Source organism: Magnolia sinica, chromosome 3, assembly GCF_029962835.1.
Source record: "Magnolia sinica isolate HGM2019 chromosome 3, MsV1, whole genome shotgun sequence".
NCBI lineage: Eukaryota > Viridiplantae > Streptophyta > Magnoliopsida > Magnoliales > Magnoliaceae > Magnolia > Magnolia sinica.
The window spans coordinates 8635033-8653424 of record NC_080575.1 but is presented as its reverse complement, the minus strand read 5'-3'; the positions used below and the strand labels follow the sequence as shown (position 1 = coordinate 8653424).

Genomic DNA, 18392 nt, shown 5'->3' with positions numbered 1-18392 from the left:
CATATCCTAAAACGAGCTGGAAAAACAGATGGACCGGATGGATATACAACATATTCATCAAGATGGGCCCCACATGGTATGTTTAACAGTCGATAAGGCTTCAACTGGGTAACACCCAACAGCATAATTATCATTACAAATTGATTTCTGTTCCTTTCTGTTTCCACTTTATCAGACATGTCCTTCGTAGAATAAAGGCAAGATTCTAAATAGGAGCCAGATTCCCTAATTCCCAGGCGAATTGCAAAGGAAGATCCTAACCTATCTTTGATTGACAAGATTCTATTAGAATCTTCTTACTTCTCAGGCTGAAAAAAGAAAGTGATAGACTCTTGCAATCCCAAACTCCCCAAGTTCAAGCTCAATGGTAGACAGGGTGTAGGGTGTATTTCAACATTGAGGTCTTGAGTTTAAGCCCAGCTTACCTATAAAATAAAAATTAAAAAATCAAAACTCCCAAAACTCCTAAATTTACCCAATAACTCCCGTGGATTAAGGGTCCGTTTGGATACCACCAAATACGTTAGTTTTCCTACTTACATCAGTAGGTAAGTAACTTATTTGAGATACTTAAGTTTGGTTTATAATCAATAATTATAAGTAATTTTTTATTTAAAGGTACTGAATCACCTTAGTTTAATAGTAGATATTAAGATAAGCTACTTACAGCATAAGTAGCTTTTCTTAAGTAACTTACCATCCAAACACCTGACTCATGGTATTGGGAAGGATTAGATGGGATGGGATTCAAAATAATGTAATTATTACATATGACTGGGATTGTCCCCAGTTATCATGGGATAAGCCTAATTCCATGCTATGTTTGTAATTCGGAGGGAATCACTCTTTGGTTTGTTGTACATTGAATAGATATACCCATCATCATTTGAAACCATTGAGAATAACACGTGTTATATCCAAACGGTTCATTTGTTTTTTAACCTCATTTTACGGCACAGGCCAAAAAATGAGGTAGATCCAAAACTTATGTGGCTCCAAAGAAGTTTTCAATGGTAGGTGTTCAATCCCTGCTACTTTCTGTGGTGGGGTCCACTTCAGCTTTAGATCTACCTGATTTTTTGGCCCATGCTCTAAAATGATCTCGACAAAAAATGGGTAGAGGATGTGGATATATTGGGGAAGAATGGAAAAGCTTGGAATTAGATTAGATGGAATTGCATTTGGTCCCGTGCGAATTCCACTCAATGTTAGCAAGTTGTGTAGGTCCCGCCATGATGTGTGGGCTATATCCACACCGTCCACCCATTTTTCGAGATCATTTTAGAGCATGGGCCAAAAAATCAAGTAGATCTAAAGCTCAAGTGGACCACACCACAGAAAGCAGTGGGGATTGCACACTTACCATTGAAAACTTCTTTGGAGCCACATAAGTTTTGGATCTGCCTCATTTTTAGGCTCATGCCATAAAATGAGGTTAAAAAACAGATGAATGGTTTGGATATAACACGTGTTGTTCTCAATAGTTTCAAATGATGGTGCGTATATCTATTCAGTGTACAGCAAATCAAAGAGTGAATCCCACCTTATTACAAACATAGCATGGAATTAGGTTCAGGGGATAATCCCTGTCATATGTAATAATTACATTTTTTTTGAATCCCATCCCACCTAATCCTTCCCAATACCATGAGCCAAACACCCCTCAAGGGCCTGTTTGATCCCACAAATAAGTTGCTTTTTCTACTTACAGCAGTAGATAAGTAACTTATTGAGATAAGTAAGTTTGGTTTAAGATCAATTATAAGTAACTTTTTTTACTTAAAAGGTACTTAATCACTTCAGCTTAATAAGTAGAAACCGAGAAAAGCTACTTTTTTTTTTTCTTTTAACCACACCACACCCACACACACCACAATGGGTATTCAAACCCATGACCTCTGTGTTGAAACTCCTGTAAGTATACTTGAGGCATAAGTAGCTTAAGTAACTTCCTATCCAAACACCCCCTAAGCTTCATCCAACCTAAGGACAGGTAGGCATGTATATAAAATTTCACGGGTCTCGTCAATGATCACTTTCCACTAAGGAAGATCAGGATGGCTTTATTACAAATATTGAACAACCACCATTGAAACCTTCTTGGAGCCCATGATTGTTTGGAAAAGTTCATGTTTTTGTTTTCACTTAAGATTTGGATGGCACAGAGACATCAGAGTGGGCCCCGGGAAGGTTTTGATGGTGGGCATTCTCATAGTCTCGCTTCCTGTGATGTGGTGCACTTGAGTTTTGTGTAACTGATGGACAAAATCTGACATGTCACAAGGACATCTTGTTGAGTGATGGGTGCTGGTGGAAAGGGGGAGGAAGATATCATCTTCTTCTTCATCAATCATAAACCTTGAATGCACAAGGAACCTTGAACGCACAAGATAGAAAATTCTTTAAAAGAAAAAATATTATTGAGAAATATGAATACAGTCTAAATAAGGTTTGTTAGGCCTAAGTCATAAATTCATAACTTTTTCAAAATGGTAAACTTTCTAAAAATAGTAAATGACTTTTAAAATGACTCAAAATTCTTTGATATAAATAAAGCAAAAGGACTTTAAGCACAAGTGAACTTCTTCAAATCCTAAAAACCCTAAAATTGTAAAACCCAACTCAAAATTCTTTGACATGACTCAAACAAGGACTTTAACCACGAGTGAACTTCTTCAAATCCTAAAAACACTGAAATAGGAAAACCCATTACTTACCAAGGGCCCATTTGGATACTACCAAATAAGTTACTTTTTCTACTTCCAGCAGTAGATGAGTAACTTATTTGAGAAAAGTACATTTGGTTTAAGATCAATTATAAGTAACTTTTTTACTTTAACTTAATCACTTCAGCTTAATAAGTAGAAACCAAGATAAGTTACTTGAGGCATAAGTAGCTTATCTTAAGTAGGCTATGATCCAAACACCCCCTTGAAAATCAGTAAATTTTAACTTCAAATTCCAAAATTAACCCCAAAAATTGACTTTATTTTAGAAAACCGTTCAGGCCAATGACCTTTGGCATTAGTCAGAATGTAGAGAATTGCTTTTTAAAAAGCATATCATATGCACAAAATGGATACCCGGTTGAAAAGCTATGACCATTGGAAGCTAGTTCACACTTGACCCTAAATCAAACATTCTAACCTAATTTCTTTCAATCTTCACCCTCCATGAGATTAACCTTGACTTTGACCTACATAGTAATGGCAGTGCTTCTCAGATAATACCTAGGCAGCTATGATTGTTAATGACCAATATTTGCAGAGAATATTTATTTATTTTTTATTTTTAAAAAAAGGAAAAAACAATTTACTACTGAAATTTAACAGAATCATTTAAATAATTTATTAACAGCTTAGACTGCGTTTGGTTGCACCAAATATCATGAATGCATGATATTTTGCACCACGTTAGACCGATTAATCATGAATGTGCAAACTCCCTTTACAATGTGTTGCACCCCCACATTGTAAAGGGAGTGCCACCAAGCTCATACATACTGGCCATTGTAATGTTGATATGAAAATCATGGATAAGATAGGGTTGGAGGAATAGTGATCTGAACCATTCATATAGAGACCCCACCGTTGATTGGTGGGTAACCAAAAGATCTCCCACCAGCTCATCAGTATCGTCCGAATAGACCCTAGCTAAACATGTATGCTAGTTGCAATCGACCAATTCATCAGATGCCTAGGAACAGTCGACCGCAAAGAGACCGGGTATGGCCCATCAAAATGATGCAGCCTGCCAGATGAATGGCTTAAGTTACCCAAAATTGGGACCCACCCAGTACCATTGTTGGGCTGAACAAAATAAATAGTTTCTTTGGGTAAAGATCAGAAATCAACTAGGGGCAGCAGCAGGGCCTAGTGAAACAAGACATGCTAGGATTGTTTGGCCACGTCTCAGTTAGTAATTTGTATTGTCTCCATATTACACTTGGAGCTTACCAAATGAATAGATCCATTTGCTTTCTCCTCCTAGTATCATGACCGAAGGTTAAGGGCGGGCGTTTGGATGCAACCCCAAATAATTGGCAGGCCAACTATTTTCCCAGACGATGAAAACATAACCATACAGGATATGGGTTTTTCACCTACTTCACTGCAGATTAATATGAGATGCTGTTCAGGTGGAAAGCATATCCTGCATCCAAACAGGCCCTACAACAAAGAGAATTGAATCATTTTGTGACTAGAACCTGATTTACGGTTTCAGCCACAAGTACCCAAAGGAAGAGACATTGAGAATTTGAAAGGACATTCCTCTACTAGAGAGGCTGGAAGAGACGATTATATAGTTCCTAGTACAGATCTCTTTGATCCATGAAAACAGAACAGTGGTAGAAAATCGACCCACCTTCTTCTCCACTGTCATAGCAAGTGTTGTATGGAAATCTAGACTCAAAATTTCATATTTATATGACTTGGGTCATTTTCCTAGAAGGAAACCAACCATTACTAAAAACCCGTCAGATCAAACACTTTAAGTGTGTTTTGGTAAACAGGAAATCAGAATGAAGGTGTAGCTTTCAAATTGCAATCACATTCCTTTCAAATCTGACTACATGGTAATGTAATTACAGTTTGGAGATGAGATACTCGTCACAAATGCTTAAGGAAATCATAATCAGTTCCTCCCACTTGTATTAATAACTTCAGTTCGGTTCAATAGTGCATCCAAACACACCCCCGCCTACGTAAACAAGATCATAAGCATATAGCTAGCTTCTAAACTCTGCATAAAGCAGTTCAGCATTAAAAATACAATCAATCAGTTCACCCTCAGATCTACTATCAGAAACACCTATGGAGATCAGCCATAATACATCTAAATCAATGCCATTTGCGACACCATTAAAAACAACTCAAGAATTAACTAACTCAACCAGCTCAGAAGTCAAATGCTGTACAAACACCAGCAAAATGGGATTTCCCATGGATTGGCATGATTTTGGGCCCATGGCCAAACATGGGAGGGCATGCATGATGGTCGGAGTGGATGTCATGAGCATTTCATGGTGGGGCCTACACAACTCGTTTTGACCATGTTTGCACTTGATCATTTTCCGGGATCATGATATAGATGCAATCATTTTCACTATGATTAGAGTCCAAACAGGTTATGCAGCCCCAATGTGATGCGTTCATGAGATCCACATTGACCATCATACAAGCCATCCCTCGTATGGCCATAGGCCCCAAAAATCAGGCCAATCCATGGTTCAGGTGGACCACACGAGCAGGAACAGTTTGGAGGGGGAGAGCCTGAAGATCAGTAGGCCATCCTGCCATCTATATAGCTAGTAAGAGATCAACATAAAACAATTCAGGATCCAAAAAATACAATCTATCTTTTCACCCTTAGTTATATTACCAGAAACACCTACAAAGATTGTCGTACTACAATCCAATTCCAGCACTAATGCTAAACTCAAATCAAATAACAGCTGAAAGTACTAACTATCACTGCAAAAGGCAATAACTTACTCATTAGAGATAATACCGCGACAACATCTAATCCAATCCCATTTGGCAGCACCGCTCTAAGCAACTCAGGAAATAACTAACTCTACCATCTCAGAATTCAAATGCTATACAAAACACCAGCGAAACAGGATTACCTGTATGGAGAAGATCAGTATGCTATCCTCCCATCACCCTCCGTGATCACATCTTTAAATGCCCCGCCGCTGGGAATCATAGGCAAGACGTGCTCCTGGTGGGGCACTATGATGTCCAACAAGTATGGCCCGGGCGTTTCCAACATCTTCCGGATTGCATCCCTCACCTCACTCTCCTTTGTCACTCGGGCCGCAGGGATGCCGCACCCTTCTGCAAACTTCAGGAAATTAGGGAATATCTCATTCTCCTTCACGGGGTTCCCCAAATACGTGTGGGCTCGGTTCGCCTTGTAGAACCGATCTTCCCACTGAACAACCATACCCAAATGCTGGTTATTCAAGATCATGGCCTTGACATTAAGATCCTCCACACGTATCGTCGCCAGCTCCTGTATATTCATGATAAAGCTTCCATCGCCGTCAATATCAACCACAGTTGTCCCGGGTGCAGCCCGGGCCGCACCAATCGCAGCAGGAAGCCCAAACCCCATCGCACCCAATCCACTCGATGTGGCCCATTGGTGCGGGTTCTTGTAGTTATACCACTGCGCAGCCCACATTTGGTGCTGACCGACACCAGTCGTGATGATCGCATCCGAATTTGTGAATTCATCGAGCACTTGGATGGCGTACTGAGGAGGAATGGCATCTCCAAAGGACTTATAACTCAAAGGAAACTTCTCCTTCTGTTCCTTGAGTTCTTCCCTCCAAGCTGAAAAATCAAGACCAAGCTTTTGTGCATTCCTCTTCTCCTCCAACAAAGCATTCATCCCTTCCAAAGCCATTTTCAAGTCAGTGCAGATCGAGACATGCGGCTGCTTGTTCTTCCCAATTTCTGCCGGATCAATGTCTATGTGCACGATCTTGGCCCGGCTGGCGAATGCCTCCAATTTCCCTGTGACCCGATCATCAAATCGGACCCCGAATGCAAGGAGGAGATCAGCTTTATCAATGGAATAGTTCGCATAAACAGTCCCATGCATTCCAAGCATCCGCAGAGAGAGCTCATCTGCTACTGGGTAAACACCAAGACCCATCAAAGTGCTCGCGACCGGGATACCAGTGAGCCCCACGAATTGACGGAGCTCCTCGGTCGAATTCAAGCAACCGCCACCGACATAAAGAACAGGCCTCTTCGATTCAGATATCAGCCGTATGATCTGCTCCAGCTGCTCCTCTGCAGGAGGTTTAGGGAGGCGGGAGATGTACCCATGCAGCCTCATGGGCTGGTCCCATTTGGGCACAACGAGCTGCTGCTGGATGTCCTTAGGGATATCGATCAGGACAGGACCCGGCCGGCCTGATGTGGCGAGGAAGAACGCCTCAGCGACGATGCGGGGGATGTCCTCGACATTCAGGACAAGGTAATTATGCTTGGTGATCGAGCGGGTCACCTCGACAATTGGGGTTTCCTGAAAGGCATCAGTCCCGATCATCTGGCGTGGAACCTGGCCCGTGATTGCGACGAGGGGGATGCTGTCGAGGAGGGCGTCGGCAAGGCCGCTGACGAGGTTCGTGGCGCCGGGGCCTGACGTTGCAATGCAGACGCCGGGCTGGCCTGAGATGCGAGCGTAGCCCTCAGCGGCGAAGATCTCGCCCTGCTCGTGGCGGCAGAGGACGTTGCTGATCGACGGCGATCGAGTGAGGGCCTGATGAATTTCCATCGATGCCCCACCAGGATAGGCGAAGACGACAGAGACGCCCGCCCGCTCGAGGGCTTCAACAAGGACATCGGCGCCTTTTCGGGGCTGGTCAGGGGCAAAACGGGAAGTTGAGGGGATTGAAGGGAAAGGTGAGGGAGTGAGGGGTTTGGAGGAGTATAAGAGGGTGTTTGTGATGGAGAAGGAAGAGTGAGGGGGTTTTTGGGTAATTTTGGGGAATGGGAAGGGGTTTTTGGGAAGGGATTTGAGGGGAGAGACGGTGAAGAAAGGAGAGGATGACGGTTTGGAGAGGGAAGAGATATTTGTGGCCGTGGATGCCATTTGAGAGAGTTAGATCTGAGGGTTTTGGGTGGGAATCAGGGGTTATATCAACGAGAACGAGAGATGTGGCGGCTACTCGCTAGAGTAGAACTCTGAGATCCTGGTTTCCTACACGTGGCTGTGGACTTGCGGTGCGTGGCTTCGGTGGATTGGATTCCCGGATACAACGAGATGAGTGGATCTCTGACTGTGGGGCCCACTTTAATGTATGTTCCTTCAATCCACGCCGTTCATCCTTTTGAAAACTCTTTTTAGGGCATGACCCTGAAAATAAAGCGGATCCAAATCTTAGATAGAAGTACAGGAAACAGTGGTAAATGAACAACAGAAACTTTTTGTAGCCAACAAAAGTTTTGGATAAAGCTGATATTTGTTTGGTCTCTTCATCCAGCTCTTTGTAATGTTATCAACAGGGTGGATGGCCAAAAAACATCTCAGTGGCCCCTGTGAATTTTTCTATGGTGGGGATTCAATCACAACTATTTCCTCCACTATGTACACTTAGAAATTTGGATGTGGTTCCCTTTTTTTGAATCGTGCTCTAAAATGACTTTTAAAAATGGGTGGATGACATGAACATAAAGTACATACATCATGGTGGGCCCCACACTTAGAGATCCACTTAGGTGAGTCAGATCCTTATTGTGGGGCATGCTGATTGGATGGTGACGTGGTAGAGATGGTGATGCAGGGAGGATTGTGAGGTCCAGTACCGTCTTCCTCAGGAGGATAACTAATCCAAATCCACGGAACTTCGGTCCACCTTCTTTGGCTCAACCAAGCTGGAAATATCTTTGTGACACGTTTTACGTTAGATAGCTTCGTACCAAATAACTTTCAAACATGACTTACGGGCACTCTAGTCATGGACCTAGTCAAATCCTACCATAATTAATATAGTCCGCCTGTATCGTATAAGAGCCTTTAAACATGCTTTGTAGGCTATTTCTTACATCAGCATATGATTATATCGAATATGCATGGAGAGAGATCCCGGAAGAATGGTTCACCTGGTAATTTTCGACCAGTAAAGTGAACGAGAATGCTCGGTGACCAATGACCACATCATAAAAATGTCTCTCCCAACTGTGACAAGATTTAAGGCATGGGATTATTAAAATAATAAACAAATTCACTTCATATGGGCACTTAATCTCATGATCTCAATGTCAAAAGAGAGTTTGACCTCAATGTTAAAGCTCATGGGATCTACCATGGAGCCATGAGGACCCCAATTTGTATTTACTTTATTTTATAGCCGACGCCTTAAAAAAAGTTGGCAAGACAGATGAACAATGTGGATACATACACATGTATTAAGGTGAGCTCGATGAGCCCGATGGACACCCAAATCCATTGCTCAACTGGCAGACCGAGTATAGATACCACGTTTCAACACGAGAGGTCTTGGTATCGATCCCCAGTACGAGTGGCTAACATAGGGTGTGCGTACTGACATGGGTGTGTACTAACAAGCGAACCCAAGAAAAAAAAAAAGGTGAGCACTACAGTCATGGCTTGATAGAGCTCAATGTTATGCCGACTTAATCAAATTTGGTCATCAATTCATACATGCTATGCACAGGCCCATTCAACTTGATAATGACGTATGGTCCAATCAAATCCCACAAGTTGATTCGAACACTAATTTACTTCAGAGGCGGCTGGAATTTTAGAGAAAAACTTTGACAAAGACTGTTAGCACGCGCTTCTAAGATACTTTGACCACCCAAATTAATAATTTATCATTAACCAAAAATAAACCTATTTGTTTAGGTCTAATTTATTGGATGAATAAAATGAAATATAGTCAATGGTCATATTGAGCTGAACAAGTGTCCACCAATTAGAGGGTAGATTTCTTCAATAAATATTATATTTTGATTGTGACGGGAAGAAAGTGTGATGCAGATTCTACCACCTCATGCATATCAAATGTGCTACACAATGTGATACATCCGGACTCTAGCTTTTAGAATTGGGTTCTTTTCATTCATCCAAACTGTCCATGAGATTTGGATTTTCATGGATGAAAGATGAATGGAATTAGATTGAATATTTCAATCCTTTGATTATATAAAGGTCATGGTGACCGTCCATTTTAAAACAAAAGAGTTAAATTTTAGACTATTGATACAATAGAATTTGAAAGATTTTATTTGTTTTCGATCCACCATAAAAAGGTGAGAAGCATTGTATAAACGGTTTGGATGATTTGAGTCCGGATCCTCTGTTGCTGGGAATCAGGAATTTCTCATTTTTATTCGTTAAACCATGTCATCAGATGCTGCTTAGATTAGGTCGTAATACTGCTGATGTCTTCAACGATGATGTGACCTCAATAAAAATAAAATAAAATAAACTGTAAATTGAGGGTCCGAGCATTCTTATGTAGGGGTGTACATAAAATAAAATAAACTGCAAATTGAGGATCCGAGCATTCTTATTTAGGGGTGTACATCAAGTTGAATCGAGTCAAGCTGGCCTCAACTTGACTCGGCTCTATTACTAGCTGGCCTCAGCTTGAACTCAGCTCAGCTTGGTCCTTGAGCTTGATTGGCCAGCTCAGCTCAGTTTGGTCAATAGCTCAAGCTAAGTTCAAGCTAAGATCGATTTGAGTTCGACATTGAAGTATTTTCACAAATACCTAGATTGCAACTTTAAAATTATACAATGGTTTTATAGGTATTTTATCAAACACCTTCTAAGTAATATAAAAACTAAGAAAAAAAGAGTATTTATTTCATATACATGGATTCCTTACCACCGGTCACGCTTCATTGAATCATTTCAATGGATACTTGGTGAGCAACATCAACAACAAAGTAACCAAGTCACCGAACTTATTTAATCCGGGTTTGATTCAAGCTGGATTCGAGCTGAGTCGAATTAAGCTGGGGCTAGCTCAAACTCAGCTCCAAACCCGGCCGAATCAAGCTTTTTCGAGTTGAGTTGAGCTAGCCAAGCTCGGTTCAAGTACAGCCCTAGAGTAGGGCATATCATCTACAGGCCTCCACACGGCACTTCTGGGGCGGGACAGGAAAAAGATCAAAGCCGTACATCAGACGCATCATGTTCATTTAATGATCCCTAACGAAAGTGAGGCTGTCCAAATCAAAACATGGGCCACATTTTTTTTAAATGTACGGATGAAAAACTTTCGGTAAGGTTTTTTTCCTGGCCATCCAACTATGTTAAAAATTGCGGCTCACCTAAGAAGCAAACCTGCACGAGGGATTTCCATGATGAACGGCTTAGATGTCATACTCGAGTGCCTTGCTGGCACAATGGTTGACACGTGTTAACGTTGCATGGAAAATTTCGCAGTCCCAGCAACATGCAACTTTTCTAGAACGTCCGAGCCGTGTAAAAAGGTGGAAGCATTATAAAAGAATATGTGAGTAAAAATCAGGATCATTCATTTTGTACCGTTGGAATAAAATGAGAGCCGATGGTCTGATTCAATGTGCCTTTTGTGGGCCATTCCATCTGAATTTCAAGGTGTGGCCCACCATTTTCAAGAATCGAATTTCCCACTAAAAGTCATGACTTATCGAAGTTCCCATGCCCAGCCCTTCTCTACCCCTCTGTTGTTAACTGCCTCACTTGTTGAGTTGACTCAACCACATCAGAGCGAGTTAATCTGAGTCACAGCTCAGTTAGTGACAGAGCAAGATCAGGGACGGTGCATTGATCTGAAAACCATGCTGAGAAAAGGAAAAAAATAAAATAAAATAAAATAAAATAAATTCACTGGGATGCAAGCTCTGTGATCCATCAAAATTTTTAAGTAAAATCCAATCCATCCATCAATTTGGCAAGTTCGTGTCAGGACATTAACCCATAAATGATGTAAATCCAAAATCTAATATTTCAAAAGAAACAAAATCACTGTTTTAAAGGGTGGGAGAGTTCCCTCCAAAAATCTTTTCATAAAGTAATCGATTTAGTTTCCTATCAAATTAACAAATGAAAATCTTTAAATATATATATAAAAGATTTTGCATAGAGCTTAAGTCTCTTATAATAAGTGTTATGGGGGAAATATACTAGCCAAGTAATCACGGGCTATGTCAACAACTCAAGCAAGCGGCTAGTGTGATCCACTGGATAAACCCCAGTCTCCTCAACTAAGTATAAGGGCCTGTTTGATTTTCAATGCTAATGTAAATACCCACTAAATGGGTAATTATGATACTTTCGTCCGTTTTGAAATTTATGAAAATTTTTGCTTTGGAAACCAGTTCAAAAGTACTAGTTAAAATTTTTGACCTCACAATAAAGTATATGACATATATATTCCGTCCATCCGTTTTATCACAACATTTTGACACATGAGCTGGAAAATTATGTAGATCCAACACTTAAGTGGCCCACACCAAAAGAAACGGCGACCCTTAGAAGTTTTTAAGGGTAAGTGTTTGATTCACTTTTTTTTGTGGTGTGGTCCACTAGAGCTTTGGATATGCCTCATTTTATGGCTAATACCATAAATTCAGCTGGCATGATGGATGAACGGTGTGGATAAGCGACATGCATTATGGTGAGACCCACAATTATTTTGTATCCTTTTCAACTTTTGCATAAAAAAGGAAACAGTCAAATCAAATATAGGGAAGAGTGTAGGTAACTTCATAAAGAAATAATCATTATGCATTTACACTGCATTTACCACCTAATTGGAAAATCAAACAAGCCCCATATAGAGCTAGGCACCGGACGGAGTCGGATCAGATTGGGTCCAACTCGACTCGGTTCGAAATTTACCATGCTTGACCCGAACTCGATCCGATCTGGTAACGGATTTGGGTCATCGGACTCGAAACCGATCCGAACTCTGCTGGCTTGAACCGATCTGAGTCGGACTCAATTAAGAAACCTGAGTCGGATTGGGTAAGGTTCGGTTCGTTCATTTTTTTCAACAGTGAGAATTATTATTCTCATTATTTCTTATGGTGCAATTTACTTAATTATTAGATATACTTAAAATTTAGTATTAATCCCTAAAATGATAGAAAAAAACTAAAAAACTGATGGACGGTGCTAATAAATCAAAAAATTCAAGACGGGCCGACACATGCTCAGACAAGCTTATAACTTTCCGAAGAAGCTTCCAAGTCTTATGGCTTCCGAAGAAGCTTCAAGTACAGTGCTATCCTTCCATCAGGTTGGAAGATATTTCTTTTCTACTGTCTTTTGCATTTGAATTTCTACTGTCTTTTGCATTTGAATTTACTTTGTTTGGATTTGCTGCCATGTTTGTTTTCTGATCTTTTCTTAAATGGTGGTGAATATAATCACTACCCATGTGAGTATATGCATGTTGATCCAGACTGTCCTGATTGTGGGCCGGACTGTGGATGTGGGATATAGTTAAAATTGTATTGATTGGATTATTCAAATTATGAGAATTCAGTCGTGATTATCATTGTATAGTGGTGGATATGAGATAGTTGTGTAAGCTTGATCCGTGCTAGCTTTGGGCTTATGCTCCATCTACTATGAGGGCAAGTATTTGGACGGTCTAGATTGATGTGCATATGTGCTCTTCATAAATGGTGAGGAACGCATACATTATGCCGTCCTTCATTGAATGCAGGAAAGCGCTGCTTTGCTGACACCGGCTATAGTAGCTTTAGGTACGTGTTGTGCGAAGACGAGCACTGACGCAGCTCCGAGTTATACAATCGGTTGAGACGCAGATTACGCTACGGAAAGATGTTTGCCACAATTAAGAAAGATGTTTCGACTCATTCGTTACAGCCACGACACACATGCAAGTAATCGTGACCACAAAAAGTCGCGAGGATAGATCATAGCCACAAAAAATCATCTTAACCGTGTGTTTCGTCCAATGTGTTGCATATGAATCACTGGCCATTTTCTTTTTTAACTGTTAGTTTTTATAAACTCCAACTGCACGGCCATGATTATCCACTCCTAAAAACTAAAGTTGTGGTCCATCCATAACCTGATCTGTGATTTGGACCGTCCAGATTACTTGCATGTGTGTTGTGGCTGTAATGAATAAGTTGAAACATCTTTCTTAATTGTGGCAAATATACTAGTGGAAGAAATTCCTCTTAATTGTGGCAAATATACTATTGAAAGACGTCACCAACTTCTGTGGGCCCCACTATCATGTATGTGTTGTATCCACACCGTCGACCCATCTTGAGATATCATTTTAGAATATGAACCAAACAATGAAGCAGATAAAAATTTGTAGTGGACCCCACCACATAAAATAGTGGGGAGAGTGATTCCCACCGATGAAACTATCCTACAGCCCACCACAATGTTTATTTAAAATCCAACCTGTTCAGAAGTTAAAAAAGACATTAAAGAATGGAAAACACAAATATCAGGTTGATATAAAACTTTCGTGGATTTTAGAAGTTTTTAATGGTGGGCTTCACTGCCCCACTATTTTCTCTGCTGGGGTCCATTGGAGCTTTGGATTTAACTCATTCTTTGGATCTTGCCCTAAAATGATCTCTCCAAATGAATGGACGGCGTGGATATAAAACATACATCATAGTGGGGCCCACGAAACTTAGTGACATCACTTCAGTAGCGACTCTAGCTACTCAACCTATCAGTAGCTAATCGCGCCCGATTACAGAGAGACAGAGTTGCAAAGAGAGATAGAGAGAGAAAGAGAGAGTTATAGAGAGATTTACCCGGCTGGTAGAGCTCGGGATAGGGACGATTTGGAGATTTCGGATCCGGCGCGGCGAGCATTCTTCAGGTGCGGGTAGGGACAGGGTAGGGTAAAAAACAGGTTACAAAGGAAGGTTCTTTGGGTGCGGGTGCGGGTAGGGTTGAGAAGGAAGGATTTGGGGAGCGGCGGCGAGCATTCTTCGGGTGCAGTTAGGGTAAGGTAAAAAAAAATGGGTCAGGTAAAACTTAAAAGTAAAAAAACAAATATATAAAACATAAAAAATATGGTCCGGATCGGATCGGTCCGAATCGGATCCAATCGGATCGGGTTAGTTCGGAACAGGTGCTATCTGTACCCGACCCGAAAATGTTTCGGATCTGGATGGGGCTACCCGATCCTAACCGATCCAGACCATCGGTTCTGTTCGAATCGGGTCGGATCGGATCGGATCTGATCGGGTCGAATCCACCGGATCAGATCTAAAATGCCCAGCTCTAACCCTAAGGAAAGGTCGAGGTCGACCTCATCAACTAAGTACGAGGAAAGGCCAAGCTCGACCTCTTTGTACAAGGACGTGGCATTCGCTAGTCAACTACAACGTGAAGCAAACTATCCCACCTTAGGTCGGCGAGACCCATCCTTAGATACACACAGTATCGACATCAACTTTGGCTGTGACCTAGGTCAAACCACTCCAGGGTGGCTGAACCTGCCCTCCGTGAGGTCAGGTCAGACCTCAATTGGCTCTGTCTATGTTCTCAACCGAAGATCATGGACATCGACTTGCACATGGATCTCCCCAAAATTCTAGCCAAGGATCTAAAAAGATCCACTGCGGAAAGGAATTCGAATTCTACTATAATTAAATGATTGTCAAACCAGGATGAGAGCCCTCTATGACACCGCCTCTCCTCACCTGTAAATAAGGTACCTCTCATGGTGAACGGTACGCATAATCTCTAACTTTAAACCCTCGAAACTCAACTAGGCCCAGTTTCCTTACTTAGGCATTAGAGGATCCCTGGCATGAGCTTGGGTCTTCGTTGCCAATTCTTTGTGTAGGTTCACAAGCTCAAGAGATGCATTTGGTTGCGTGGAGGCTATATCATTGCCCCGTACTAGGCCATGAACCACACACGCACCAGGTCAAGCATGGTCATGGCACAATGCATTGTGTGTATCTGCACACACCCAAGTATACTTGTCATGGCATGGTGTGCTATGCGTGTGCAAGCAGGCAAGTATACTTTTCAAAGACTATTGCGCGTATGTGCAAAATAACTACATTGTGTATATCTGCACAATGCATTGTTGCATTCAAATATCGCTTCTTCGTTTCCTACAATTGTTAATTATTCTCTAATTTCCAACTGTACGACCCATATATGGCCCATCAGCCTTTTGAAGCCCACTTGCCTTTTACCTCCCAGGGATGGAAACGGATTGGCTACTCCCCCTGACACCAGCCCCGGGGCTGGTGGTCGGTGCTCTGTGGGCCCCACCATGATGTATGTGTTTCATCCATTCTGTTCATCCATTTTTAAAGGTCATTTTAGGGCTTGATCCTAGAAATGAAAGATATGAAAACCTCAGGTAGACCACACCACATGAAAACAATATTTATTGGATATCCACCATTAATATCCTTCTGAGGCCCACTGTACTGTTTATTTGAAATCCAATCTGTTGATTAGGTCATACAGGCCCAGATGAAGGAAAAAAACAAAACTCAGCTTGATCCAAAACTTTTATGGCCCCCAAAATGTTTTTAATGGTCGACGCTCATTAAACACTGTTTCCTGTAATGTGGTCCAATTGAGACTGGGATATATCTCATTTTTGGTATCATACTTTAAAATGATCTGTAAAAATATATGGACGGCATGGATGAAACACATACATCATGGTGGGCCCCACAGAGCACCGACCACCAGCCATTGGCTGGTGTCAGGGGGAGTAGGATAAGCGCCAGCTGTACGGCCCCATTTCTCAGGTCGAAAATGCCCATGCTTTCTTTCCGGAAGCAGATCGCCTGGTGCTCGAAGACGAGCGCTGACGCTCCTCGAATTCCGAGATGTACGAACGGTTCAAAAGATATCAAAGTTACATGGGCGCCACAGTCATGCATTCATTATATCCACAACGTTCTTCCATATTTTGAGATCATTTCGGATCATTATCAAAAAGAAAAAATCAAATCCAAAGATCAACTGGACCACAGAACAAAGAGCAGCCGGAAAATTGATTTTCACCGTTAAAAATTTTGTACGGCACACCATAACATTTATTTTTCATCCAATCCATTCATAAGGTCACAAAGACCTGGATGAAGAGGAAAAACAAATTTATTTCATAATGATCCAAAACTTCTTGACCCCTAAGAGGGTTTCAATGGTAGACGTCCAATCCTCCACTGCCTTTTACAGTGTGGTCCACTTGATAGCTAGATCTATCTTATTTTTCGTCTCAAGCCTTGATATGAGTTTGCCAGATAGATGGACAGTTTGGATATAATACATACCTCATAATGGGACCCACAAAAAGCAATGGGATCACAACAGAAATAAAGAAAGAAAGAAAAAAAAAAGGCAGCGAGTTGGGTCGACTGGGTTGGGCGGGTCAAATAGAATGAGTTATTTAACGTACCACGTGTGATTTTGGGGTAGGAGAAGCTAATTTAGCCAACTAATGTAGTTATTTTCTGAGATTCCATCGGGTTGACGGTCAAAAAATTATTTTATTCACTTTGTGGTTGATTTCATTCATTTTATTTACTTCGCGGTCAATTTCTTTCACTTCATAGTCAATTTTAATCAGTTCGCAATAAATTTCATTTACTTCGCAATCGATTCCATGCATTTTGCGGTGAATTTCGACGAATTTCCTCCACTTCACGATCAATTCCATACATTTCATGGTTAATCTCGGTGATTCCCCATCACTTCACGGCTAATTCCATGCATTTCACGGTTAATTTCCTTCACTTCACGGGCAATTCCGTGCATTTCATGGTCAATTCCCTTCACTTCACAGTCAATCGCCGAAAATGACTGTGAAATGTATGGAAATGACCGTGAAGTGAAGCGAACTAAACTTGAAATGCATGGAAATGACCGTGAATCTAAATGGAATCGCCAGAATTGACCATGAAATGCATGGAAATGATCGTAAAGTGAAGTGAATTGACCTTGAAATGCATGAAAATGACCGTGAAGTGAAGGGAATTGATCGTGAAGTGCATCGAAATGACCTTAAATCTAAACGGAATCGCCAAAATTGACCATGAAATGCATATAAATGACCGTGAAGTAAAGCGAATTGACGGTGAAATGCATGGGAATGACCATGAAGTGAACGGAGTTGATCGTGAAGTGCATCGAAATGACCGTGAATCAAAACGGAATCGCAGAAAATGACCATGAAATACATGAAAATGACCGTGAAGTGAAGCGAATTGACTGTGAAATGTGTGGAAATGACCATGAAGTGAAGGGAATTGACCGTAAAGTGCATGGAAATGACAGTGAATCTAAACGGAATCGCTGGAATTGACCGTGAAATGCATGAAAATGACCGTGAAGTGAAGCGAATTGACCGTGAAGAGCATGGAAATGGCCGTGAAGTGAATGGAATTGACTATGAAGTGTATGGAAATGATCGTGAATCTAAACGAAATCGACCGTGAAATGCATGGAAATGGCCTTGAAGTGAAGCGAATTGACCCTGAAATGCATGAAAATGACGGTGAAGTGAAGCGAAATGACCGTGAAATGCATGAAAATGACTGTGAAGTGAAGGGAAATGACCATGAAGTGCATAGAAATGACCGTGTATCTAAACGGAATCACCGGAATTGACCATAAAATGCATGAAAATGATCGTGAAGTGAAACAAATTAAACGTGAAATGCGTGAAAATGACCATGATGTGTAGGGATTTAACCATGAAGTGCATCGAAATGACCATGAATCTAAACAGAATTGCTAAAAATGACCGTGAAATGCATGAAAATGACCGTGAAGTGAAGCGAATTGACCGTGAAATGCATGGAAATGACTTGAGAAATGGGGCCGTATAGCTGGGGCTTATTCTTGGGAGCTCAAAATAAGTGGGCTTA

General features: G+C 41.3%; 1 protein-coding gene across 1 annotated transcript; it reads right to left on the bottom strand.

Annotated features, from left to right (window-relative positions):
* Window positions 1-5340: 5340 nt before the first annotated feature.
* Window positions 5341-7631, bottom strand: LOC131239454 (acetolactate synthase 3, chloroplastic-like). Its single transcript, XM_058237158.1, has one exon. The coding sequence runs from the start codon at window positions 7609-7611 to the stop codon at window positions 5644-5646; it is 1968 nt and encodes a 655-aa protein (XP_058093141.1). The 5' UTR covers window positions 7612-7631; the 3' UTR covers window positions 5341-5643.
* Window positions 7632-18392: the final 10761 nt, after the last annotated feature.